This window comes from Danio rerio, chromosome 4, assembly GCF_049306965.1.
Source record: "Danio rerio strain Tuebingen ecotype United States chromosome 4, GRCz12tu, whole genome shotgun sequence".
NCBI lineage: Eukaryota > Metazoa > Chordata > Actinopteri > Cypriniformes > Danionidae > Danio > Danio rerio.
The window spans coordinates 41627523-41650360 of NC_133179.1; the positions used below are offsets into that span (position 1 = coordinate 41627523).

The 22838-nt window shown below is 39.0% G+C and overlaps 1 protein-coding gene and 1 long non-coding RNA gene across 3 annotated transcripts in view; both read left to right on the top strand.

Annotated features, from left to right (window-relative positions):
* LOC103910577 (uncharacterized) overlaps positions 1–22838 on the top strand; it is a 201147-nt gene that overhangs the window by 166636 nt on the left and 11673 nt on the right. The gene's annotated exons all lie outside the window — the stretch shown is intronic.
* On the top strand, positions 1183–20283 carry LOC137491202 (uncharacterized). Of its 2 annotated transcripts, none has more exons than XM_073947538.1 (3): positions 1183–1353; positions 1689–1838; positions 18385–20283. In XM_073947538.1, exons 2-3 carry the CDS (start codon positions 1754–1756, stop codon positions 19995–19997), a joined length of 1698 nt encoding a protein of 565 aa, XP_073803639.1. In that variant the 5' UTR covers positions 1183–1353; positions 1689–1753; the 3' UTR covers positions 19998–20283. The 2 variants fall into 2 exon arrangements, with proteins under 2 accessions (XP_073803639.1, XP_073803638.1); XM_073947537.1 differs by having other exon boundaries at positions 1183–1225.

Below are 22838 nucleotides of genomic sequence, written 5' to 3' on the forward strand. Positions count from 1 at the left end.
TATGATCAAAGAGTATGAATATGGAGGTTTGAAAGCTATTAATTTTGAATGTCTTCATTGCACTTTTAGAGTTAAATGGTTGAAACAGTGTTTAAGCCTTATTTAATATGGTATCATATCCCAAATAATTTGTTTAAAAAAAATGGTGGCCTTGAATTTGTATTAAGATGTGATTATGATTGTTCAAAACTTCCTTTGATGCTGTCTAATTTTCAATAGCAAGAACTACTTTTTTGGAAAATTATATTTACCCATAATTTTCCCCTCATAAATCCACACTTTGAAATAAAAGGGCTGTTATTATTAACAGAAAATCATTGTTTAAAAGTGTAAATGTACAAATAGTAAATGTAACAACAAGCTTATTTACAACACGCCTTATAATGGGTGATTTTAAGTGTTATCATCTAGGAGTTGTTAAACCCTTAGAAGAGGACAAAGCTTTTACCTTTTCTCTTAAATATCCTGTAGCACCTAAGGTTAAGTAAACTCATTACAGAATTTTATTCAGGATATACCATGTGAACGAGTTTATTCAAAAAAGATTTAACTTTGATGTTGACAAGTGTAGATCTGCTCCAGAAACACTCGATCACTTATGTTTTTCTTGTGAATTTACTTTTAAATTCTGGTTTGACATCCATCCTTGGCTTTCATTAAAGAGGATTTAAGTCCCCCCTATTGTTCTAGAAGATATTTTATTTTACAAAGCTGATTTACATTGTTCTTTCTCTGATGTTGTGAACTTTATTTTACTAATGGGTATATCACATTCATTGTTGTAAGTGGAAAAAGTGCAGACCCATAATGTTTTGTCCGTCCTTTGATGTAGATCTTTTGTACTGCTCCTTGCTCCTTGTTGCAGTTGTAACAATTTTAATTTATTTTATATATGGTTGTTCCGTTTTGTGATGTAAACTTTTTGCAACAATAAATACGAAAAAAAAAAAAACACTTATACTTAGTAGATTAAACAAGTTTTTCAAAATTGTGTAAAAATGTTTGGATTAAAAGTTTTGATCAACTTCAAATACTGAATGTCTGTGTATTTGAAAGAGAGAGAGCAGATATGTTGTGTGAGATGTGAAAAGGAGTGTGAAATTTATCATGTCCTGACTGCAACAGTAAGTGGCAAAAAAGCTGAACAAAAAAGACTTTTATTTTGGCGTGTTGTGTGACATCATAAGGCTGCGCCGCTTCCGCGCTGCGGTTCAACTGGAGGAAGGTTTGTTTCACAACTTTACACAAATATAAACAGATTGATTAAAGTTTCAGGTTTTCCTTTCGATATTATATACCTGCGGTTGACTATTATTTTAATCCTTTATACAACAAAGTACTACTTTAATAACAGTAATCGAGGGCTATTGTTTGAACAACAGAAATGTGTTTTAATGAAGGTTTTATTTATTTACTAGCATAATGTCATTCCAATATAGGTATACAATATTATATATATATATATATATATATATATATATATATATATATATATATATATATATATATATATATATAAAAGAAATGGAGGACTAGTTTTTATCAGGTCATTTGTTTGTGGCTATTGTTTCTTGCTCAGACTTACCTGATTTATTTTTGTCAATCACTCTCATATAAAGAAACTGTTGAAGCAAGTGTTAAAGAGAAGTTATTTTGTTTCTGTTCATTGTTTTGTTCATTTTAAACAGAATAAAGTGTCCAAACACAGAGAAAAACTCCTGCTGAAGCGACTGATCTCCACACTGTTATAAAGATGGCGTTTATTAAAGAGGAAAGTGAAGATGTGAAGATTGAAGAAACATTCACAGTCAAACAGGAAGATCCGCAGGAACAAACAAGTTAGTTTTCATTCAGATATATTTTAATAATAAGAATACTAAATTAAATCCATCTTGCAGCCCTGAGTGTGCTGCCTAGTTCTCCTAAATGCACATAAGCACTCATTGAAAGACAAGAATGAGTTTCTTTTGTTACTTGTTCTCATGTCTTTAGTCATTATTCTATGTATTATTAGTCTCCCATTTTCTCTACCTTCTTAAGGTTATTGCTTTCCTTGTTCTCCTACTGTGTGTAAAGCGCCCTTGAGCACTGGCGCTATAAAAACAATACATATAAAAATAGTTTAACTGAGCTGCCGACATTTGACCTACAGTGTTCTCATAGAAGATATCTGCTATTACAGTGATAGTGTTGGCTTGGTACTTTCCATTTGCATATGTCAGGTTGATCACAATTCCCTTTTTTTCCATCGACTTCTTTATGGGTTTAAACTTGTTTCTAGTAGTTGTTACTAGTTCTCACAGATAGTATCAGAATGAGAATTAAATCTTTATTATAATAACTAATTACCAGGGCTATTGTGTTTAAACAGGATTTCCGTGGAGTCTTAAAATGTTTTAAATTCCAAAATCTAAAATTTGGCCCTAAAAAGACTTAAATTTGCTGAAATGTTATGTTGTAGGTCTTAAATCTTTTTTAAACAAGTCTTCATTTTCCTATGTTCATGTTTTGTTACCCAATTTGGTCAAAACCCATACAATCACCAACAATCCATCTCAATAAAACTTTCTCATAATGGTAAAGACTGCTGAGGATATCCACCTGGACAGATTGTTTTGATTGGATTTAGTTTATTATAGTTTTTAAAACTTTTTTAAAAAATTGTTAATTATTTTTTTTTTATTTTAAAGAAAGTTTATTTTGGAAAAAAGTGTGTGGATCCAAGTTGAACTCTCTTGTTTTTACACAATATTTAAGATCTTTTGCTAAGAAATATCTAAAATATTTTAATATTGTTATCATTGATCTATTATTGTATTATTAATTATTTTATATATAAAAAATTTTTTTTTTGATAGGACAAATAACAACCTTTTCTTCTGGGCCATTTGAAAAATTCCTTAGGTAAAAATTTCATTCATAATGGTCTTAAAATGTCATAAAAAGTCTTAAATTTAACTTGGTGACACCTGTAGAAACCCTGATTTAAAGTATGTCAGAAAACGTGAATGACTCTAATTTTAAATATGCTAAATGAAATGGACTCTAAAATAATTAATTATTATAAAACATTGTACAGTATTCGAAACTATATGATGTTGTGGGACGATGTGAGACAAAACAAATTATAGTGGAATAACGTTTAGCATTGCACTGACTACAACTGGCCAACAAACTAGTCTAAAAATGACTTCTGCTGCTTAAGAAATGGATTACAGCATGCTGATGATATGCAAACTTTTGAGTGTGAAGTTCGTCAGTATTGACCATATTCTTCACGTACCAGCAGGCGCCACCATTGGAATCTTTTTGCTTTTTAAAGAATACATTTTTAGATCCTTAAAACAGTGTAATGCTGCTTGTCTTTGATCTTGTGGGGGAAACCGGAGCACCTAGAGAAAACCCACGCAAGCTCGGGGAGAACATGCAAACTCCACACAGAAATGCCAACTGATCCAGCCGAGGCTCGAACCAGCAACCTTCTTGCTGTGAGGCGACAGCACCACCTACTTTGCCGCCTCGTCGCCCGACAACACTGATTTATTTGCATATTTTTTATGCGATATTCCAGTTTTGCAAATAAATTTAATTGGCATTTTTGGATGGAAACATAGCTGTAAGGTTTGGAGCTTACGCTGCTATTCTGAACCAATAATCAGAAACAGAAAGCAGTTGAAGGATGGCGTGTTTGAATCCATTATTTATCTGACTCCATTGTAATTAATCTGACTCCATTAAAGTTGTTATTATCATTGATAAAGAGAAAGAATCTCAAAGCTTAAAGCAGGTAAAGTTGTTTATTAATTTACATGTTTGAATATACAGACAGTAGAATGAAACAAACTAGCATACAGTATAAAGAAATTAGCTGTAACATATGCACTGCTGAGCAACAAAGACAGTGAAACTACTGAGGCTACGCAGCCGTGTGCAGGAGATGCAGAGTAAAAGCCATTCTCCCAGATCAACACTTACCTTTACGTATTATACCCTGAGCAAAGCATTGTTAAAGATGAGTGAAAATCAACCCACATAACCAGCTGAACATGAGAGCACAGTTGAGGAGATAAAGTGGCTTAGAAGAACATTAACATACTCTCCTCAGGCCATGACTCAACAATAGTAAATATATTGTATATTAAAATACAAGCAATCAATGTCTCTGTTGATTTTAGCACTACAATGCTTAAGTCATAAACTGTCAAATGACACCAAACATGATAAAGCTATTTGAAGGAAGATCACAAGCAGAAGAATTGTGTATGGTGAAAAGCACATGGTTACTGCAAGCAAATGGCAGAGATGTGTACTGGAGCTGTGATCAACTCTGCCAAGCCAGGAGGACCTATCCCATGCTTGGAATGTCTCAGAAGTCCTTGATTAGCATAGAAGGAATATATATTTGAAGAATATATAATTTTTTTCTCATCCTGCTTACCCATTACCTACATTTCAGTCACACAAAGAACAAAGTCACGTACGAGAAAGGTTTGTTCTTCTTTAATTAATAACTAGCTTAAATTCACAGACCTTCGACAGAGACATCTACTTTAAGTAGATTAATTGGATTATTACACTTCTAAAAACTATGTTTTAGTACTTCTTACATTCTTATTATTCAACTATTTAAATTGATTTTTCCAAAGTCTTTAATTTTTAAACAACACACATATTGAACAACAAATTAACATGGTACATAGTTACAGACATACACCCCATAAAGAAAAAGGGTGAAAGATAAAAATTAATTAATTAATAAAAATAGATCAAATAAATTCGGAAACTAGTGATAAACTCTCACCAAGGATATAATAACCTCTGAGCGTTCAATGTAGGAGAGGAAAGGCTGCCAAACCTCTAAAACATTTTTGTAGAGTCTCGGATGATGTACTTAAGGTGCTCGAGTTTAGGATGTGATGACAATTCTAATATCCAATGTTTGTGGGATGGTGGGTTTGTTTTTTCCATCTTAGGAGAATCAGACGTCTGGCCAATAAAGAAGAAAAGGCAATGATCTCTATTACATATAGATGAAAATGATCTAAAAATATTGGCCCAAAATTTATGCAACCTAGGGCATCGCCAGAACATCAGATCTGCTGGCTCCAAACCACATCTGGGGCAAGATGAATCTGACCCTTGATACATTTTTGCCAGCTTGCTCCTAGATAGGTGAAGCCTAAGAAGCACCTTAAACTGAAGAAGACCATGTTTAATACATACAGGGGATGAGTGTACCAGTTCTATGGCATATTGCCAGGCTGTATCTGATATTTCTAGTCCCAGTCCGTCTTCCTATTTTAGCTTTATATAATTTAGGTAAGGGGAGGCAGTTCTTTAGACCACTTCATACAACATGGACATCATACCCCTTTGATATGGGTCCATATTTACCAATTCATCTATCCAACATGCTTATGGTTGGTTCAGTGAAGGAGAGAAGTGTTTTTTTTACGAAACTATGGACTTGAAAGTACCTAAAAAAATTGTCTCCAAAACAAGAGCTTCATCAAATACCTTGCACAACAGTGGTGTTAGCTTGGCAGTAAACTTCTTATAAAACTCGGCCGGAAGCCATCAGGGCCTGGTGCTTTTCCGGTTTTCAATTTTTTAATTGCATTTTCAATTTCAGAAGGTGTTATATTTCCTTCTAATGCCAACTGATCTGAATCACAAAGGTATGGCAATTCTAAATAATTGAAAAAGCTCTCAAACCGTCCAATTTCATTTACCTCAGAGCTGCAAAGGGTTTTATAAAAGTGTTTAAATTGATCATTAATTCCCTGTTAATCAGTAATAATACTGCCGTCTTCCTTACTAACTGCTGCTATAAAACCAGCTGCTGAGGATTGTTTCAGTTGGTAACACAATAACCTGGCAGCTCGTTCACCATGTTCATAATGAATCTAGCGTGATCTTATGTGGAGATCCTCTGCATTTTCACTTGTCAGGGAGTCATATTCAGTGGCGTAGCGCAAAATGCAGAGGCCCCCCTGCAGGGATCGCTGACGGGGCCCCCTGATGAAGGGGGGGGGGGTACGTCATACGTCAATTTGCATATCACTGGCGTCATCACGTTCTACCGTTTCTGTTTAACAGCCTATGGTTAATAAAGGGGCATTTATATTTGCACTACACTTTATATAAGCATGTTTATTTAACTAAATGTATTGCTGTTTGAATACAGTATGTCATTATAGATGTGTAGTGAATGTGCAGTAATCTCTCATATGTAATAAACTCAGACAAGTTCAGAAACTGTCACTATTATCTGTGATTGTGAACAAGAAAAGAATAAACGGTCCAATTAAATTGTTAAAATAAAGTAGAAGTACATCGGTTTGACTGTACAAGGGGAATACCTTCACACTGCCTGTGCTAAATCATTTGTCGTCGGTACGCAGAGGGGTGATCGGCTCTCGGGCTGCAGGTGGGAGAGGCTGCTGTACGAGGACTGACTGGGCCGCCTGTCAGTGCTGTGAGGCGGGGGGGCGGCATCACACGCAGCTCGTTGAGAAGAGTAGGGACGGTACACTGTAAAAAATTGCTGTTAAACGGTCAGATTCTACGGTAAAATAATGTTTTTTCACTAAAACAGTAATATTCTGTTAAAAACAGAGCTTTCTGGGTAACATTTTTGTCTTCGAGAAAGTAACCAACTGCAGAAAACTGTGAGCTAACAGATTCGATGTTTTGAAGTCTGTGTTTGAAATCACACTTTGTGTCCTTGTTCACTATTTCATACACTAGTTAACTAATATAGTTCACCTGACAGTTTTAATGAACACTAATGAGTGAATTCAGACACTGATGAACACCTGCTGTTAATAATTACAATTACTGAAGAAAATAAACAAGAAACACAAACAGTGACTTGAGTTACAACATTAAATAAAATCAAATCAAATAAAACACCTTCAGTCTCAGCAGAGGATCATTAAACAACTCCACAAACAACAGCAGACACACTTATTACTGACTGATTTGACTTCCATACTATTCTCATTGAGATCCAACAGAAATTAAGGTGTTTTCTGTGTCACCGTAATAGAGTGAGGGGCTGGTTTAGTTGGGCTCTTCACCCTAGAACTCATTTAAGAAGACTTTCCATCTGCTTGAATATAGAGTTTACAAAACGTTTGTACTATAGCAATAATGTTGGGAAGTCAATAAATAGAGAAATCTATTTATCTGAAATTAGTTCTGATAAATGTTTTGGTATAAATCTGGATGAAGGGCCTCATGCAATAGATTTTATGCTTAGTTGCAGATATTAATTTAATTAATGAGAAGTGGAAACAGAAAAGATACCTCCGTAATTACTTAACAGTTAAGAAATAAAATACAAAAACAGTTCAGTTATGACAACTACACACTCAGACCTAATGAATCTGACCTTGTATCTCAACAATGGTAACATCTCAAATGTTTCATGCTGCAATGCATGCTGGGAGTGGTACGGTACCAATATCCCAGCATGCATTGCGGTATAAATAAATGTTGTATAATGGTCACACAGTTTTCTTTATTTGTGTTTGATTCTGCTGTTGTTTATGTTTAGACTTTCAGTTGCCTGTTTGTGAGTTAAACTGTTAATTTTGTTAGTTGTCACCATTATTGAGGTTCATATGCTGATTATTGATGTCTCTTTGAGTGCGATTTACACCGTAGAGCAGTGTTATTGTCCAAGATATTCTTAAAAACTTCCAGAAATCATTGCCATATATAGACATATAATGTAAAACAATAGATTTAACATTGAATAGCAGCAGTAAATTTTATTATACTAAATGAGAACAGACTCTGCCATTTAATAGCAACATGAACATCACCAGGGGCCTGTTTCAGAAAGGAGGTTAAGTGAAAACTCAGAGTATTTTAACCCTGAAATGAGAGAAACTCTGGGTTTTCCGTTTCAAAATGGCAGGTTTGTTAAACTCGAGAAATCAGGGTAAGTCAAGCCTGTTTCTGAAAAAAAGGTAACTTTAACTCAGAGTCAGTTACTGTGGTAACTTACTCTGTGAATCTAACCTGGTCAGAAGCAGGTTTTATTCTCTAAACTCAGAGTTTCTGTCGGTCTCCTCCCCTTTTTTAAAGATGAAGCGGTATTTCTCGCCTTAGCCTTACGTTTCCACCCACCTATTTTAATGCTCATTTTGGATACGTGCATAAAAACTATTGATAGAAACGTCATGATGCACATAAATTTTTAAAATATGCATAAAAAACGCGCATAACTGAGTAGGATACACTTTTATTCGATAGAAAATTTGTGCATAAACTACGATGGAAACACTTTTACTGAACAAATTACAGCATGTACATTAAAAAAAGATCATGATCATATGATAATGAAAATGTGTGTAAATGAACAAACCAGCAAGCTGAGCACACTGTAACACGTCTTAAATTATTGTTTTAGTCATTCTAAAATGCCTTAACTGTTTCAGTATTAGTGTATATTATTAATTACCTCCGAACGTCTGGAGCGTGTCAAGAGTCTCCGCGTCTCATGGCTTCAGACGCCCCCACGTGTTCATTGTGTTTCAGCATTGTCTTCTGACATCGAGGCGCAAGTACATTAATTAGGCTAAATAAAGAATTAATTGACGCAGCTTCTTCTACCACAGTAAATTCTGCTTTTACTGTTGATATTTGGTGCCAGTTTAATCAGGAAGTGACGATTTTTTCTTTCTCTTTGACTCGTTGGATGGAATTTTATTCGCATCTTTTATGCAATTCCAGTTTTGCACATAAATTTATGTAATATATTTGGATGGAAACACAGCTATTGCCTACATTTTAGTCACACACAGAAGAACTGTACTAGAATGGCTTATGCTTTTTTAATAAATAATTAAATTGAATTCACCTTCGACATGCACTGTAACTAGATTAATGGGATTATTATTCTTTCTAAAAATTATTTTTAGCACTGCTTACCTTCTAAATGTTATATTAACCTCTATCACTTGATCAATAAAAAAGGCAGACACACAAGTGCACTGTTAAATCATTTAAAACTAATAAATGTATAAAAAAAGTTTAGAAAAAAATATATAAACGTCACAAATTACATTACTTATTTTATTATACTTAAATATTTAAATACTTAAAAAGTGAAATTAGGCATTAACTTGAGCAGCTGTTTTTCCACGCTAACTGTCTCTTCTTCACTGATGGTTGCTTCTTTTCAAATATATACGCTCATATTTGCTATAACTTTGCATGAGAACATCAAGTTCAGCTGGAGAAAGAAATGGTGATCTCTTTTATAAGATGTTGCCATAGTCACTCGTAATGTCTGCGCTCCATTGATAATGCCTTTTTAAAGTCACGGTGTGCGCGCTTAACTCTGAGTTGGTCTACTCAAAGTTGATTGACCCAACTCAGATCAGCTGTTCTGAAACCGAAAACTCAGAGTTTTTAATCTCTCGGTAAATCAACTCAGAGTTCAAGTTTAAACTCTGAGTTGTTTGAACCTCCTTACTGAAACAGGCCCCTGATCTTATTTAGGTTTTTGGCTGGCTTGCCACAACAAAGGAGCTTTTCAAACAAAGTTCTTAACAATTGCAGCAGCAAATATATATAAATGTTAAAAATGACAGGGCTAAGAGCCCAACTAAAGCAAACTCTGTTCTCCATGATGGTGACATAAAACTTTAACTTTTTCTCAATAAGAACTTTAGTAGATGTTATACAAAAATACATGTATTAAGTAATAAGTGTAGCTGGTGATGATGTTTGTAGAGTTGTTTAATCATCCGCTGATCATTTAAATGATTTAATCATTTGTTGTTCTTCAGGTTATTTCATTATAAAGCTGTGACTAAAGTTTTGTATGTTCTGTTCTTGTTTTTTCCCTTCAGTATTCTTCATTTGTTCATTGTTAATCCTCAACCATCATTTAATTAGTCCGTTAATTAATGAATTTACTTCAGCTTTGCTCCATGTTTCTTGAACACTCAGTAGTGTGGACACTTCAATAAAAACTGAAGTATATGCTCTGGGGTTTAAAGGGTTAAAGGTGTGAGAGGTAAAAACACAGTGTAAAAATGTCTTTTAACAGTAATATACTGTTAATTTACACTACGGAAATAGACTGTAAAAAAACAGTATATTGCTGGCAACCACAGCTGCCAGTAGATTACTGTTAAATCAAGGAAAAAACTGTATTTTACTGTAAAACCTGAAGCTAATTTCTTCTGTGTGTCACCGTTGTGGAGGAGAGTAGAGCCAGTGTATGAGTTAAAGATGAACAATGAACTGCTGATGTTATTCTGCATGTTTCTCTATTTAAAGATAGCGGCTGTTTAGTGGCTGATGCAGTCAGAATCTCTCTGGTGATTCCAGATTTACATGTATGTGTGCTGTTGTGAAAAATAAGACATTAGAGTTAAACCGAACTTTTCTAATTAACTAAAATAAGTTATCATTATAAGTATGCTTCTGAGCATATATAGCACATTACTTCATAAACTCATTCAGCAGTTGACCAAGTTGAGGCAGTTGCTTTCAGTGAGCAAAATGGGTTCACTTGAGTATTGTGTAAATCAATGTAGTCCATGTATTTTTACAGCAACATACTGTAAAATAACAGTACATTGCTGGCAACTGCAGCTGCCAGTATTTTACTGTTTTTTAACGGGACAATTTTTAACAGTGTACAGTATGGACAAATGACAAGTCTAAAAAAAATCTCCAATAACACAAAAAAAAAGTCGCTAGATTTGTCGCCAAGGGGGTCTGAAAAGTCGCTAAATCTAGTGACAAAGTCGCTAAGTTGGCAACATTGGCGGCAAGCAATCAGAATTAAGTAGTCCACCGCTTGAGAGGTGTTCAGAGAACACAGACGTGTGAACTTTGGTTCCGACCACAGTTGTTCCCAAGAGTTTGATTATTGCGTTCGCCAGTGGATTTTTAATTATTAAATCACGAAGACGCGGGGCCCCCTAATCACGCGGACCCCCCCCCCCACCCCCCTACGCCACTGGTCATATTCCGCTTGCAGAAGGAGTCTTTTCTAATGGAGCTCTTCAGAAGGTGATGTTGAGTGTAGCTGATCAATTGTATTATTTAATTCATAATCTCTGTAAGCCGTTTTGACATTCTTTTATTTGCGCTAGCTTGATATTAAATAATCTGTCCTTTTATAAATGCTTTCAGAGTATACCATACGATGCTCAAACTTATCTCTAGGGATTCAATTATCTCAAGGAAGAAATAAATTTTTGAATCAATAAATTTTACAAAATCATCGTCTGCCAAGAGTCTTGAGTTAAACCGCCATGTACGTTGGGGGATTACATTGCCTGGAAACATAGCTTTAGAGAGACTGGACAATGGTCCGAAATAACAATACTACCATACACTACTGCTGACATTATTGCCCCATTCACAATGAATCTGACCCTTGATACATTTTTGCCAGCTTGCTCCTAGATAGGTGAAGCCTAAGAAGCACCTTAAACTGAAGAAGACCATGTCTAATACATACAGGGAATGAGTGTACCAGTTCTATGGCATATTGTCAGGCTGTATCTGATATTTCTAGTCCCAGTCCGTCTTCCTATTTTAGCTTTATATAGTTTAGGTAAGGGGAGGCAGTTCTTTAGACCACTTCATACAACATGGACATCATACCCCTTTGATATGGGTCCATATTTACCAATTCATCTATCCAACATGCTTATGGTTGGTTCAGTGAAGGAGAGAAGTGTTTTTTTTACGAAACTATGGACTTGAAAGTACCTAAAAAAAATTGTCTCCAAAACAAGAGCTTCATCAAATACCTTGCACAACAGTGGTGTTAGCTTGGCAGTAAACGTCTTATAAAACTCGGCCGGAAGCCATCAGGGCCTAGTGCTTTTCCGGTTTTCAATTTTTTAATTGCATTTTCAATTTCAGAAGGTGTTATATTTCCTTCTAATGCCAACTGATCTGAATCACAAAGGTATGGCAATTCTAAATAATTGAAAAAGCTCTCAATACGTCCAATTTCATTTACCTCAGAGCTGCAAAGGGTTTTATAAAAGTGTTTAAATTGATCATTAATTCCCTGTTAATCAGTAATAATACTGCCGTCTTCCTTACTAACTGCTGCTATAAAACCAGCTGCTGAGGATTGTTTCAGTTGGTAACACAATAACCTGGCAGCTCGTTCACCATGTTCATAATGAATCTAGCGTGATCTTATGTGGAGATCCTCTGCATTTTCACTTGTCAGGGAGTCATATTCAGTGGCGTAGCGCAAAATGCAGAGGCCCCCCTGCAGGGATCGCTGACGGGGCCCCCTGATGAAGGGGGGGGGGGTACGTCATACGTCAATTTGTATATCACTGGCGTCATCACGTTCTACCGTTTCTGTTTAACAGCCTATGGTTAATAAAGGGGCATTTATATTTGCACTACACTTTATATAAGCATGTTTATTTAACTAAATGTATTGCTGTTTGAATACAGTATGTCATTATAGATGTGTAGTGAATGTGCAGTAATCTCTCATATGTAATAAACTCAGACAAGTTCAGAAACTGTCACTATTATCTGTGATTGTGAACAAGAAAAGAATAAACGGTCCAATTAAATTGTTAAAATAAAGTAGAAGTACATCGATTTGACTGTACAAGGGGAATACCTTCACACTGCCTGTGCTAAATCATTTGTCGTCGGTACGCAGAGGGGTGATCGGCTCTCGGGCTGCAGGTGGGAGAGGCTGCTGTACGAGGACTGACTGGGCCGCCTGTCAGTGCTGTGAGGCGGGGGGGGCGGCATCACACGCAGCTCGTTGAGAAGAGTAGGGACGGTACAGTATGGACAAATGACAAGTCTAAAAAAAATCTCCAATAACACAAAAAAAAGTCGCTAGATTTGTCGCCAAGGGGGTCTGAAAAGTCGCTAAATCTAGTGACAAAGTCGCTAAGTTGGCAACATTGGCGGCAAGCAATCAGAATTAAGTAGTCCACCGCTTGAGAGGTGTTCAGAGAACACAGACGTGTGAACTTTGGTTCCGACCACAGTTGTTCCCAAGAGTTTGATTATTGCGTTCGCCGGTGGATTTTTAATTATTAAATCACGAAGACGCGGGGCCCCCTAATCACGCGGACCCCCCCCACCCCCCTACGCCACTGGTCATATTCCGCTTGCAGAAGGAGTCTTTTCTAATGGAGCTCTTCAGAAGGTGATGTTGAGTGTAGCTGATCAATTGTATTATTTAATTCATAATCTCTGTAAGCCGTTTTGACATTCTTTTATTTGCGCTAGCTTGATATTAAATAATCTGTCCTTTTATAAATGCTTTCAGAGTATACCATACGATGCTCAAACTTATCTCTGGTGATTCAATTATCTCAAGGAAGAAATAAATTTGAGAATCAATAAATTTTACAAAATCGTCGTCTGCCAAGAGTCTTGAGTTAAACCGCCATGTACGTTGGGGGATTACATTGCCTGGAAACATAGCTTTAGAGAGACTGGACAATGGTCCGAAAAAACAATACTACCATACACTACTGCTGACATTATTGCCCCATTCACAAGGGGCTTCAGTGTCAACGCTTGACAGAGGGCGTGTCTGAAGTTGGGGCTGACGTGATCGTCATAGCAATAGCCAATGAATTTAGTTAGCAAGAGGCCACATACAGCGATCTGATTGGCTAATGCCTCCATTGCCGCTTGAAAAGTTGAGCAAGTCCCAACTTTTGCAGCGAAAAATGTCTCTGAAGCAGCGCCGACAAATCCACAATGCAGTTCAGCAACGCCTGACGTCACCCATTCAAAGTGAATGGGTAGCTCTGACGCTGATGCCCCTTGTGAATGGAGCGTAAGGGAAGTAACTGCTTGTCCAGGAGAAAATGGTTAATCCTGGAATAGGTTTGATGCACAGGTGAATAGAAGGAAAATTGCTTGGAATATGGATCTTTAATTCTCCAGGGGTCACTTACACCATTTGTCTGAAGGAAGGAGTTAAAACATTGTGCTGGCTGACTTAATGTATTACTCGAAGAGCTTAAGCAAAATTGGGTGCAAAACACAATTTAAATCGCTTCCTAAAATTAAATTGTGTGTGTCGAGACTAAGCAAAATTGAAAATAAAACACTGAAAAATTGTACATTGTCCCAATTAGGAGCATACACATCGGCCAGGACCACAGACATGTTACAAGTTTGGAATATTATGTATCTGCCATTTTTATCCAGCACATTTGACTCAATGACAAACTGTACATTCTTATGTATGAGTACAGCAACGACCCTACTTTTGCTATTGAAGTTTGAATAATATATTTGTGTATAGCCTCCTCTGTTAAGTTTAGAATAGTCATTTTTCAACAGATGTGTCTCCTGTAAATACACAATATCAGATTTGAACTGTTTTTAACTGATTTTAATTGTTTCGTTTTATTGGGTGATTTAGCCTCCGCACATTCCAACTGGTAAAGTTTGTCTTTACTCCACCCATTTTATGGGCTGTTGAAAACATTCATCAGAAGCATCCGAAGCACCCAAAAGGTATCTGTGGGTTTTGTATGTAGGGGGATGTGTGGGGGAGAGTGGGAAGAAAGAAAAAAAAAGGGAAAAAAAGGTGTGATCGCACATACACTTATAAACACGAAACAACACAAGATTGAAACCTTGCGTGTAAACTTGCACACACTTCCAGCTACTCACACTCTTAGCTAGCTGACCATGTGGGACCTCACGTATAAAACAAAACCATTTGAACATTGCTCTTGATATTTTATGACAAAACGACCCCATTACTGACAAAATATAATTACTAGAACTAGAAATAACAACAACCAACATGTGCTATAGCGGTTATTTAAAAGTTAACCGGAGAGCGACATTAACATCTGTATTGTCATTCACAGCCCAGTGTACTGTTGTCTTTATTTCAATGGCTTTCTTCAAAATATCCTCTTTTTCGGAAAAGTAGTGGCATTTAATCACGAAGGCGCATGGCGGTTCCTTGTCATCCACTGGTTTGCTGCTTAGAGTGTGGTGTGCCTGGTCTTGAAGTGGAGTCTTTTTGAGGTTTAGTGTATATTTTAGAAGTATCTTGCATGATTATATGCTGTCATGGCTATTAAAAAAAAAAAAAAAACCTTTCTATAATAAAGGCCATGAAGAAAAAATGGCCATGAATATCAAATCACTTTTATTGTCACATCATCAGCAGCACGTGTGCTATGATGAGTGAAAAGCTTAGGTGCTGGCTCCAGACAGTACAAAATACAGACAGTGCAAATATAACGACAGTGCGAAATACAGATAGTACAAAATAAAACAGCAGACTCCCAAAAAAATAAAAATAAATAATAGCCAGCAGTATAATTGTTGACAGCGAAATGTACAATGAATATGTGTACCCATAGTTGTAGGCAGTATTGTTTTAAGTATGGATTGGTTACAGTGCAGTGCATGCTACATATACATGGTGTGCAGTGAGGGGTATGGAAGAGTCTGTGTGAGGTGAATTAAGTTCTCATCAGCCTGATAGTCTGAGGGAAGAAGCTTTCCTTTAGTCGGCTGGTGCACGACCGGATGCTGCGGAACCATTTGCCTGAGGGTAGCAGAGAGAAAAGTCTATGGCTTGGGTGGCTGGAGTCGCTGATAATTCACTTGGCTTTCCTCATGCACTGCCTGGTGTAGATGTCGTGGTGGGAGGGAAGCTCACCTCCTACTACGCGTCCAACAGTTCACACAATCCTATGTATGCCTTTGCGATTGCTGCTGGTGCTATTTACATACCAGGTGGTGATACAGCCACACAGGATGCTCCCCACAGTGCAGGTGTAGAACGAGCGGAGGATGTGAGGGCTTATTCCAAACCTCCTGAGACGCTTGAGGAAGAAGAGGCGTTGTTGTGCATCAGCGGTCCTTTTGCACATCCTTGGTTTTGCTGATGATGAGTGAGAGGTGGTTTTCCTCACACCACTGCATCAGAGTGTGAACCTACTCTCTGTAGGCCGTCTCATTAATATCTTTGATTTGGCCCACCACTGTTGTGTCATCAGCAAATTTAACATAGATGTTGGAGCTGTGTTTGGCTGTACAGTCATATGTGTACAGGGAGTACAGGAGTGGACTGAGAACACAGCCCTGTGGATCACCAGTGTTGAGGATCAGTGTGGATAAGGTAATGTTGTTCATTCTGACCTCCTGGCGTCTGCTTGACAGGAAGTCCAGGATACATTTGCACAGAGAGCTGTGTAGACCCAGAGCTTGGAGCTTCACCACTAGTTTGGCAGGCACTGTAGTGTTGAATACTGAGCTGTAGTCCACAAACAGCATTCTCACATATGTGCTTTTGTTTTCCAGGTGAGACAGAGCAGTGTGCAAGGTGAAGGCAATTGCAACATCAGTGAAGCGATTATTCCTGTAAGCAAATTGCAGAGGGTCAGTGTGAGCAGGCAGTACAGAGCAGATGTGCTTTTTAAACAGCTTCTCAAAGCACTTGCTGAAGATGGGTGTCAGAGCAACTGGACGCCAGTCATTTAGGCATGTAATTTTAGATTAAGTCGGTTATGGGCACAATAGTAGCTGTCTTAAAGCATGTGGGAACCACAGACCGAGAGAGCGAGAGGTTAACGATGTCCGTGAAAACCCCCGCTAGCTGGTGTGCGCATGCTTTAAGTACACGTCCAGGGATGCCATCTGGGCCGTAGCTTTCCGGATGTTCCGGAAAGATCTCGTTACGTCTGCTACAGAAACAGAGTGTGCTGGCGGTTTTGGTATCGGCCGCGGGAGCGCACAGTGTGTAGGTGCTGTCCTGGGCTTTAAAGCAGGTGTAGAACAAGTTGAGCTCGTCCAGGAGAGATGCAGAAATGTTTACAGTGGCGGGTTTGTTACTTTTAAAGTTTATGATGTAATTAAGTCCCTGCCACATACTCCTCCCCTCTACCTTGTACCTCTGTATTGATGTTTTGCTGCTTTGATAGATTACCTGAGGTTGTAGTTTGCTTGTTTTTGTTCCTCAGCATTTCTGGATTTATAGGCAGAGGTTCACACTGATAGGGCTGTTCGAACTTTGCCATCAATCCATGGTTTTGGGTTGGGGTAGATACGAACAGTTTTTGTTGGGACCATGTCTTCTATACACTTTCTGATGAAGCATGTAACGGTGTCTTGAGTAAACTTTAATGTCGTCATCAGAAGCTGCCCGGAACATCTCCCAGTCCACATGATCAAAACATTCTTGAAGTATGGAACTTGATTGGTCCGTCCAGCTTTGAAATGTCTTGAGGGTGGGTGGTTCCCGTTTCAGTTTCTGTCTGTAAACAGGCAAGAGCAGAACAAAAGAGTCATCTGATTTGCTTAGCGGTGGGCGGGGGAGGGATTTGTTGGCTTCCCGGAACGGAGAATAGCAGTGGTCCAAAATTCGGTCACCATGCATGTTTGTGGGGATATGGTGATAGTATTTTGGAGTGATTTTCCTGAGATTGGCATTGTTAAAGTCCTCTGTAACAATAAATGCTGCCTCTGGGTGTGTGGTTTCCTGCTCGCTTATGCTCCCATTCAGTTCCCTAAGCGCCTGCTCTGTGTTGGCTTGAGGGTGGATGCAAACATCTGTAATTATAACAGCTGTGACCTCTCTTGGTGGCCAGTGTGGTTGGCACCGAAGCATAAGGTATTCCAGATCAAGAGAACAAAATGATCTAACTGGATGTATCTAACTGGACCCCCTCGTTCGAGTTGCAACATAAAAGAGCTTAGACAACAAAAAAATTATATATGCAACTTATTTAATATACACAACTAATAAAACAACAAATCAAGAAACAAACAAATGTCTAGGGGAAAATGAAGAAAATAACTAACTTTAACTACACATATAAATAATGCCAAACAAAACAATAAGGTTGCCAAAATAAAGAGATGGTCTTGATGCAAGGACGGCCAGTAGCCACACTATCCTACAGAAGCTAGCTCACTCTCGCATTTATATGCTTTGAACCAATTGGGGAGCTACCATGGCACCTTAACAGGATCTGCCACATCCAAACTGATACCAGAGTCGTCACACCATTTACACCTTTCAAATCTGTGTCTTATCAATGTGACCAAAATTACTTTTATGATCAATTATGTAAGAAACTCTGAAAACTAGACTGACAGCGTTTCAATTTACAATGACTTCTATGTTAGGCGACTATGACACAATTTACATTGTAAAAGCAGTAGATAAATAAAGATGAATTTAATCTGCTTAAATGTGTACATGTTAATGACTGAACAAAATATGATCCGATTTTATTTTACATTTAACATGCATCAAAATAAGTGTGTGTAGCCAATGTTTCCAGTGTCTTTTTACTTTTCAGCTTTTGATGAGAGATTTTTAGACTTGATGAAAACTAATCTTTTATTTATTTATTTCAGACCTAATTGAAGAGAATGAGAGGAAAGAGGAGGAACATTATGTCAAAATGGAGGAAAAAACTCATTTACAGACTGATGGTATTTTGAAAAGGAGAGACAAGAATTGTTTCACCTGCACTCAGTGTGGAAAGATTTTGGCAAGCAAAAGCAAACTTAAGATTCACATGATAATCCACACTGGAGAGAAACCATTCACGTGCACTCAGTGTGGGAAGAGTTTCCGCCAAGCATCATCACTTAATAAACACATGAGGATCCACACTGGAGAGAAACCATTCACATGCACTCAGTGTGGGAAGAGTTTTAACCGCTCATCAAACCTTGATCAACACATAAGGATCCACACTGGAGAGAAACCAATAACGTGCACTCTATGTGGGAAGAGTTTTCGCCAATCATCATCCCTTTCTAAACACATGAGGACTCACACTGGAGAGAAACCATTTACTTGCACTCAGTGTGGGAAGAGTTTCAGCCAATCATCAAACTTTAATCTACACATGAGGATCCACACTGGAGAGAAACCATTTACGTGCACTCAGTGTGGGAAGAGTTTCCGCCAAGCATCATCACTTAATAAACACATGAGGACCCACACTGGAGAGAAACCATTTACTTGCACTCAGTGTGGGAAGAGTTTCAGCCAATCATCAAACTTTAATCTACACATGAGGATCCACACTGGAGAGAAACCAATAACGTGCACTCAGTGTGGGAAGAGTTTTCACCAATCATCATCCCTTTATAAACACATGAGGATCCACACTGGAGAGAAACCATTCACATGCACTCAGTGTGGGAAGAGTTTCAGCCGATTATCACACCTTAATCGACACATGATGATCCACACTGGAGAGAAACCATTCACATGCACTCAGTGTGGGAAGAGTTTCAGCCGATTATCACACCTTATTCGACACATGATGATCCACACTGGAGAGAAACCATTCACATGCTCTCAGTGTAGAAAGAGTTTCAGCAACTTATCATCGCTTTACAGACACATGAGGATCCACACTGGAGAAAAACCATTCACATGCACTCAGTGTGGGAAAAGTTTTCGCCAATCATCAAATCTTAATCTACACATGATGATCCACACTGGAGAGAAACCATTCAAATGCACTCAGTGTGGGAAGAGTTTCAGCCAATCATCACACCTTAATCAACACATCATGATCCACACTGGAGAGAAACCATTCAAATGCACTCAGTGTGGGAAGAGTTTCATCCAATCATCATCCCTTAATCAACACATGATGATCCACACTGGAGAGAAACCATTCACATGCCCTAAGTGTGGGAAGAGTTTCAGGAAATCATCGTACCTTAATGAACACATGATGATCCACACCGGAGAGAAACCATTCACATGCCCTAAGTGTGAGATGAGTTTCAGCCAATCATCATCCCTTAATAAACACATGAGGATCCACACTGGAGAGAAACCATTTACTTGCACTCAGTGTGGAAAGAGTTTCAGCCGACCGTCATCCCTTAATAAACACATGAAGATCCACACTGGTGTGAGAGCGTATATGTGCTTGAAGTGTAAGAAGACTTTTATTACAGCTGAAGATTTGAAACGGCACCAGAGAATTCACACTGGGTAAAAAAACCTACAAGTGTTCACAGTGCAGTAAGAGGTTTACTCACTCACAAACCCTGAAAACACATGAGAGGATTCACACTGGAGGTAAACCATAGACATGATCAGTGTGTACAGAGTTTCACAAATTTGGGGAAGCTTAAGACATGGGATGGTTTCCGGTATGGCATCAACAGGTGTAGCAGAATAGAAAGAGCGCTCCCATACACACTGGTATTAATCTTTTTTTTACATCATATATGATAACCTAAACCATGTTTAAATAACATGGAGGGGGACAAAAACAAAAAGGCTTGGACAAAACAACCATTGAAACCTAAAAAAAACTAGAAATCAACAGATGAAAAATCAGAGACAGACGGGATAGCTGATAGCCTGTAAGCTAGCATTCCAGCAATACATACAGACATCAAAGTATTCCAGATGGATATTAAATTTGATTTAACCGCCTTCCAAGATTCTCTCGCAAAAGATGTGAAAATGGAACTAAGTAACTTTAAATAAGAAGTCAATCAAAAACCGGATGGCCTGATCACGAACCTAAACGCAACAGCAGAAAAGGTCAACGAAGTGAGGAAGCGAGTTGGAGAATTGGAGAACGTTGCTTAGATAAAAGAAATTCTTGGTCAAACCATACAAATTAAGACATGAAGAAAACTATTAAGAGAAACTGTTATATCTAGAAGCACGCTCCCGTAGAAATAATATTCAGATTTTTTGAATCCCGGAAGGAAGCAAAGGGAATAATATCCAAGACTTGGTGGAAATGTTTATCAAAACGAACTGTCACTTGACGAAATAGATCTTAAAATCCGACAATGTCAACAGAGGCATCAAGAGATCTGAAAGAAAAAGGACTAATAAACAGCAAAGAAGAAACTATTATAGGAATCGTTCGAGGTTACAGAAGTAACCCTTCGTTCCCCGAGGAGGGGAACGGAAGTGCCATAAAGTGGATGAAATCCACGAATGGGAGGATTCGGATCAGAAGCCGCTTGTCTGGAGAGTATTGAACGGGCCAATGAATGAAATTAATTGGCAGCGTAAGCTTGCGCAGGTGTGCGGCATCTGCAATTATCTCAGCATATAAGCACACCTGAAGCTAGCAAACGCCATCCTTTTAAGCTGAAGAGACTTTCAAACAGCTAAGGGACAGTCATTATGGCGACGGAGTATGGCACTTCCGTTCCCCTCCTCGGGGAACGAAGGGTTACTTCTGTAACCTCGAACGTTCCCCTTCGGTTGGGGAACTTCAGTGCCATAAAGTGGATGAAATCCACGAATGGGAGAAGTATGGAAAGCGCCATAATGACTGCACCTTACCAACGCCCCCGATGAGGAGATAGTCAAGCAAGCGTGACGCACTCACATCATGGGAGGCGCGGTCCTCCAACGTGTCCCTGGCCCTAATTTATCCTACTTCAACAGAAGTTTTACGGATTTAGATATATTTTTTAGGAAGTCGTGAGCATCTAGATAATTCTAGGAAATACGACAGTACGTTGGGAAGCGTGCAATCCCGATAGGGAGGACGCTGCGGAGGCCATCCGTTACCCAAGGGGGGGATAGATGGCAGAATTTACATATGGACTAGCCCTAAAAAGGGGGAGTACGCATAGCAAAGAGTGGTTAGCAGAGAGGGAAGACACTGGTCCGCCCAGGGGGGGAACTTAACCGTGGTGGAATAAGCATATGGGATCGCCTAGTGGGGATCACGCATAGCAGGCACCTATACCCAAAACGCGGGCTGACCAGCGGGCAGACCTACAACATAGTGGGCCAGCAAGTGACTCCTCCGCTGAGTCAGTGCTGGGGGCCACGGAGGAATCTGCAGGGCTCACCTGACGGGGAACTTTACTGACAGATAAAAAGGCGCACGCACCTCCGTGTTAGGGAGAATGGCGCAGCAAGCGTGTTTCAACACCCTACCGAGTTGTTTCCTCAATCACCAAAGGGTTACCTAATACCCTTGAGGAAACCGGCTCCACTCGCAGATTGTAAAACCTTGCAAATGTGTTGGGTGTCGCCCAGCCCGCAGCTCTACAGATGTCTGTTAGAGAGGCGCCACGTGCACGCGCCCAAGAGGATGCAACGCTCCGACACGGCTGACCTCGACTCGAATAAGCGAGTGAAATGGCATCCACAATCCAGTGGGATAATCTTTGTTTCGATATGGCACTTCCCTGCTGCCGACCGCCATAACAGACAAAGAGCTGCTCAGATGATCTAAAATTCTGAGTACGGTCCACATAAATGCGCAGAGCGCAAACTGGACAAAGTAAAGAAAGGGCTGGGTCTGCCTCCTCCGGGGGCAGCGCTTGCAGGTTCACTACCTGATCTCTAAAGGGGGTGGTAGGAACCTTGGGCACATAACCGGGTCGGGGTCTCAGGGTGACGTGAGAGTAATCCGGCCTGAATTCCAGGCACGAGTCACTGACCGAAATGCCTCCAGGTCCCCGACCCTCTTGATGGAGGCCAACGCAACCAGCAGAGCTGTCTTCAGGGACAGAAATCTTAGAGAGACTGATTCGAGTGGCTCAAAGGGATCGGATCGCAAACTCGTGAGAACGAGGGCGAGATCCCAAGAGGGCATGAGAGGGGGGCGAGATGGATTAATTCGCCTAGCACCCCTAAGGAACTGGATGACAAGGTTATGCTTTCCCACGGTGCCGCCAGCTACCGCGCTATGATAGCGGAGATGGCGGCCACGTAAACCTTGAGAGTGGAGGGCGACAGCCTGCTGTCCAACTTCTCTTGAAGGAAAGAGAGCACAACACTAATCTGGCAATTTCGGGGGTCTTCTCTGCGAGAGACGCACCATTCAGTGAATAGACTCCACTTCAGG

What these genes read in the sequence shown, in the direction of transcription:
- LOC137491202 (XM_073947538.1), top strand. Translation starts at nt 1,754, where the DNA reads ATGGCGTTTATTAAAGAGGAAAGTGAAGATGTGAAGATTGAAGAAACA. An exon ending in AGATCCGCAGGAACAAACAA is followed by an intron (nt 1,839 to 18,384) that starts GTTAGTTTTCAT and finishes TATTTATTTCAG; the next exon opens with ACCTAATTGAAGAGAATGAG.